Genomic DNA, 4,763 nt, shown 5'->3' with positions numbered 1-4,763 from the left:
CAGAGGGCCTCGAAGTAACACATGGTTCGCAGTGGCTGCTTTGACAGTCCTTCCAAAAAGCTACGAAGAGGAAATAATCATTGCATCAACACAAGCACGTCAAACATCTTGTGAATTTTTTTCCCCATGCGGCCATGCCCCTTGGAACAAATGAGCTACCACAAAGCTCCTATTAGAGACATATTATAATGCTTATCTTTTTAATTTTGGAATAAGACATGAGAGAAGAGATTAGGATCCCATACTCTAATGGTGCTTGGGTTGCCCCTCTAGGGGGTCATGGGTCAAATTCAAAGCATCTCCTTTATCATACCATCATAAGAGTGTGGTGGTGGCAGAGTCGCTGTGGTGATCCTTATCCAAAAGGGCAGAAGGATGCACCACCACTACAAGAAATGTTGGTTTTGCCGACTGACTTTTCCCGACGCTAGGAGAAAGCGTGGGTAAAGTTTGGCTCAGCGCCAACCTTTGCCGACGCTTTGTGTTAGCGTCGGGATTGCCGACGCTTTGTGTTAGCGTCGGGAAATATCAACAAACAACGACGCTCCAAAGCGTGGTTAAAAGTTTAACAAACAACGACGCTTATACGCGTCGTTAGAAAACTTAAAACCCCCAACCCCTCGCTCGGCCCCCTCTCTCCTCATTTCCTATCGGCGATGCCCTAGCTGCGAGCGCGCCGACTTCCCCGCTGCCGTCGACCTCTCCTTCTGAGGTAAGCCACCTCCTTCTCCTCCTCCTCCTCCTCCTCCTCCTCAAACTAATCTCACCTCCATCCCTAGCCCAGATCGGCGATCGAAGATTCCGCTACTCCGCCGTCGTCGACCTTGCCGTCGTCTGAGGTAAGCCTCCTACTCCTCCTTCTCTTCCTTCTCCTCCTCCTCCTCCTCCTCCTCTTTGTTTTCTTCTTGTCTTTAACTCTCGCCCGGCCCCATCTCCTCATCCTCTGCCGGTCGATGCCCTAGCTGCGCGCCGACATCTCACCTCCATCCCGAGCGAGCCGTAGCTACTCCGCCGCCGTCGACATCGCCGTTGTCTGAGGTAAGTGATCCTCATACTCTCCGTATAGAAATTTTCCAAGCCATTCAAAGAATATGCCAATGTTTAATGCTCAATAACCATTGTTCTTAGTTGCATTGCATCTCATCATCGAATCTTGTGATAAGGTAGAACAAAAAAAAAATCCCCAGAGCAGATTCCAATCCAAGCTCATAATAACTTTGTCCAATTTCAAGCTAGCAGGTAATGGATCAGCTTCTTCAAATGCTGTCATATACTTCTCAATAGGATCATTCAGTGAAACCTGAAGTACAGGATAAAAACTTACAAGCTATATCTGCAGCAATGGAAAGAATGTAAGGCCATTTAAGTAATGAAAAGAGTAAAACCTCTGGAAGGACATAAGGGCTGAGTATAGAATTAGTGAATCCTGACAAAGCTTCTACACGGATAGCAACCTGCAACAACATCAGATATTCTCTAATGTAGGAAATTGCTCACAAGAATGAGTGCAGCTAAGCTGGGTTCCCATGACAAAAGCTCTACATATTTATACACATAGCAGTGCTCACCCAGAACATGTCTTCCTGCTGCATATTTAGCTTTTCCTATACTACCAAGTACTTGGTTGCAAGATTAGTCCAGAGAGGTCATAAGCAATTATGTCTGACAATGCCATTCATCAGTTGTTTAGGGGCTCTTTGGCCATAATCTAAAATAAATAATCTTAATGCAAATGCTTGTTCGGTTCCTTTTCATAAAATTTATTTTGGAAAACTGACAGGTCATAAACCTAAAATTGAGTTTTGTGAAAAAAGGTCCCCTGTTTTTCATTAAATCTGCATTATATAAAATCAACTATTACTAATACATGCTATAATTACCTTACAGACAATTATCTAATCCATCTAAAGATGAAATTTGAAAATGGCATACCAACTTTTGGGTCCAAATAATAGTGAACCAAAGCTAAGAGAGTTATCTGCAGCTTACAAACCATAAGATGAATTGGTTGGGCCCTGACCAATCTTTCCCTCATAAAATACAAACTATAAAAACATAATAACCACTCTTATGATATGCCATTTCATATAGTTGATGCGTCAAAGAAAAATAGATATGTTAAAATATAGACCTGATGATCATTTTTCTTTATTTTTTAGAAAACCATAGGAACTTCAGTAACTACCTTCCTCATGTCTCAAAAACTTGATGAAAAGGATGAATTAGATGCATACCATGCCTCCTCTAGTTGTCCAAGAGAACCCTTCCCTTTTGGTAATAATTCTATGAAGGATTTGTCTAGCAACATCAACCTGTAGAAAACTTACCATCTTGTAAGTAACCTCTAAGAGAAAGAAAAGGGAAAAATGATGGAATAAGATATTCAGAACAATTTCCAATTTTCTGGCACAAAGTAGGTATGAAGACTAATAGCCTTTAGAAAATGGAGCAATGATATCAGATACTCAAGCATCACAAGTAGGAAATAGGACAAACATATAAAGCACAATAGTTGACTTAAATTAAAAAACAGGCAAAAGCAATCTTGGATTTTTTTCCCCTAATTGATAAAATGAAGACCTTAGCAGTCCAGATTTTTTTTAGTATTATTGTGGAAAATTTTATCCTTTAAAGCAAAAAATAATTGGAATATAACAGAACGAAATTAGAAATCATTAAGAAGATAAATTCACAAGGGAAATCCTAAAACATAAATGAACAAATGGAAAGAATGGCGAGGAAAAGAAATAACAAAATGCAAGGAGGTTACACCATGTATTAGTAGCTGCAGGAGTGCACCTCAACACTATATGGCGTCACTTTTGGTCCAAAATATAGACAAAAACAAGTCTGTTTCATGCAAAGGACACAGAAATGACCAAGAAAAGCAGTGTAAATGAGTGCACATAGAATATCATAAATTGACAAGGTATGAATGTAAAATTAAGAACTATTGGCTATGACTAAAAGTGTTGTTGGTCATAGATAACCAAGTCCAACCAGAGCAAGTCCCTATATAGACACTGAATCATGCACATAATTTACTTGTTTTGGCATAACCAGTTTTAACCAACATGTTCCGTATGCATATATACAACTCAAACCGAGGAATTTATGATTGATGCATGCATACACAAACACATGCACATGTGTGAAGGCATAAACACACACCAAAGAAAAGGAAAGAGAGAGAGAAACAAAGGAGGAACCATATTTGATGCAGGAATAACAGTGATTGCATCTTTGGATTTAAGGCAAAGGTTAACGTAGATGGAAAATGGTTAGATCTAGGTAACTCAATGAATCCATAAGGCCGAGGTTACAAGTTTTCTTTTTTGTTTTTTGGGATAGACCAAATGTTCTGTTAGAAGATCAAATGAATATGCAAGAGAGCCACCGGCAATACAATCATCGCATTGAGATACTGAAAATTTGCCATGTAGATTTTCATCAAAAAGTTGGTAACAGAGAGTCTAGAAAGCAGCAGGACTTAACCATGGAGTCTTTACCATAGAGGAAAGTGGTTTAATCTTTTTCTTCTTCTTCCTTTTTTCCTTTTCCCAAATAGAGGACAAGTTTTACACTTATGGCTAACTTGATCCACACCTACTTGATTTTATTCCCTAAGAGCCTAATATTGCCCTGCTCCTAAATATGTAACATACCAAAGCAAATCTAGAAGCTTCTAGAGACCACCTTAATAGTTCAATCAGCTGTATCGGTAGCAAGGACCAAATTGTGCCATTAACAATATAGAACAGCAGAATTTGTTTTATAACGTGCATCATATCTTTTATAGTTTCTGAAACTTATGCTTTAAAAATTTTTCCCTGACAAGACATACTACCACATTCCTCATCAAAAAGGCCACTATTCATCAAGCTTGCCAATTAAATCTGATGAGTAGTTTATGTAGGTGAGACACATCTTCAACTGCTAAGAACCTTAAAATGAAAATATGTAAGTTTGGTATCAAATTGAGCAAAGGTGCTACCTGGTCATCATTTATTGCTGCCTCCATAAGAAGCTCATCAGCTTCTACTTGCACCGAAGGAGAAATTGATCCAACAGAATCTGACCACATGTGAACATGCAGCCTTTTGACCATGTCAAAATCTCCTCTTATAGAAAATGCCCGCATCATTGAAAGATAGAGATGAGGCTTAGGTCTCAAATTAATTTTTTTGCCATTCTGCTTTATCATCTCTCCAAATATACAAAGGGCATCTACAATGAAAAAGAAAGAGAAGCACCATTCACCAAATTGAACATTATAAAATCTAATAAAATCTGACCAACTTTTATCATCTTTCATGATCTAGCTTGGGGTTCGACCGATCTGGATCAAATTACTGAACAACATATGCTTCTCGGAATCTTATATTTTGTATTAATAAAATTCGCCAAGATCTTTTTGTACCATGAGTTCGTATTGGTGATTCATACCCTAATTTAGTTTAATATTTTTTTATATTACTTGCAGTTCAATCAGTTTTTTAATAGAATGGATAAAAGTTGGATAAATAAGTCGAGATCCAGTGCCGAATATTTGAATGGAGTTCAGAATTTCGTTAAATTTGCTTTTGAGAAATCTGAAATGAATGGGAATATTTTTTGTCCATGTCAAAAATATGTAAATTGTTATGCTATCGCTCCACATATTGTTGAAGAACATTTGGTATGGAATGGTTTTCTGAAGGGTTATACAGAATGGATATTTCATGGAGAGTCTAAATTGTCGTCTTCATCTAACCAACCCTTAA

At 38.2% G+C, this 4,763-nt stretch overlaps 1 protein-coding gene across 1 annotated transcript; it reads right to left on the bottom strand.

Annotated features, from left to right (window-relative positions):
- Nucleotides 1-1,013: 1,013 nt before the first annotated feature.
- Nucleotides 1,014-4,201, bottom strand: LOC120106316 (pentatricopeptide repeat-containing protein At5g10690-like). Its single transcript, XM_039119305.1, has 4 exons — nucleotides 3,995-4,201; nucleotides 2,235-2,312; nucleotides 1,386-1,454; nucleotides 1,014-1,300 (listed from the first exon to the last, which is right to left on the bottom strand). Exons 1-4 carry the CDS (start codon nucleotides 4,142-4,144, stop codon nucleotides 1,109-1,111), a joined length of 489 nt encoding a protein of 162 aa, XP_038975233.1. The 5' UTR covers nucleotides 4,145-4,201; the 3' UTR covers nucleotides 1,014-1,108.
- Between the last annotated feature and the right edge of the window lie 562 nt (nucleotides 4,202-4,763).

The sequence above is a fragment of the Phoenix dactylifera genome, unplaced genomic scaffold (assembly GCF_009389715.1).
Source record: "Phoenix dactylifera cultivar Barhee BC4 unplaced genomic scaffold, palm_55x_up_171113_PBpolish2nd_filt_p 000524F, whole genome shotgun sequence".
Taxonomy (NCBI): Eukaryota; Viridiplantae; Streptophyta; class Magnoliopsida; order Arecales; family Arecaceae; genus Phoenix; species Phoenix dactylifera.
The sequence above is the reverse complement of the archived record's forward strand: the minus strand, read 5'-3'. Positions and strand labels throughout refer to the sequence as shown.

What these genes read in the sequence shown, in the direction of transcription:
- LOC120106316 (XM_039119305.1), bottom strand. Translation starts at nt 4,144, where the DNA reads ATGATGCGGGCATTTTCTATAAGAGGAGATTTTGACATGGTCAAAAGG. An exon ending in GGACAACTAGAGGAGGCATG is followed by an intron (nt 1,455 to 2,234) that starts GTATGCATCTAA and finishes ATGTTGTTGCAG; the next exon opens with GTTGCTATCCGTGTAGAAGC. An exon ending in GCCCTTATGTCCTTCCAGAG is followed by an intron (nt 1,301 to 1,385) that starts GTTTTACTCTTT and finishes CCTGTACTTCAG; the next exon opens with GTTTCACTGAATGATCCTAT.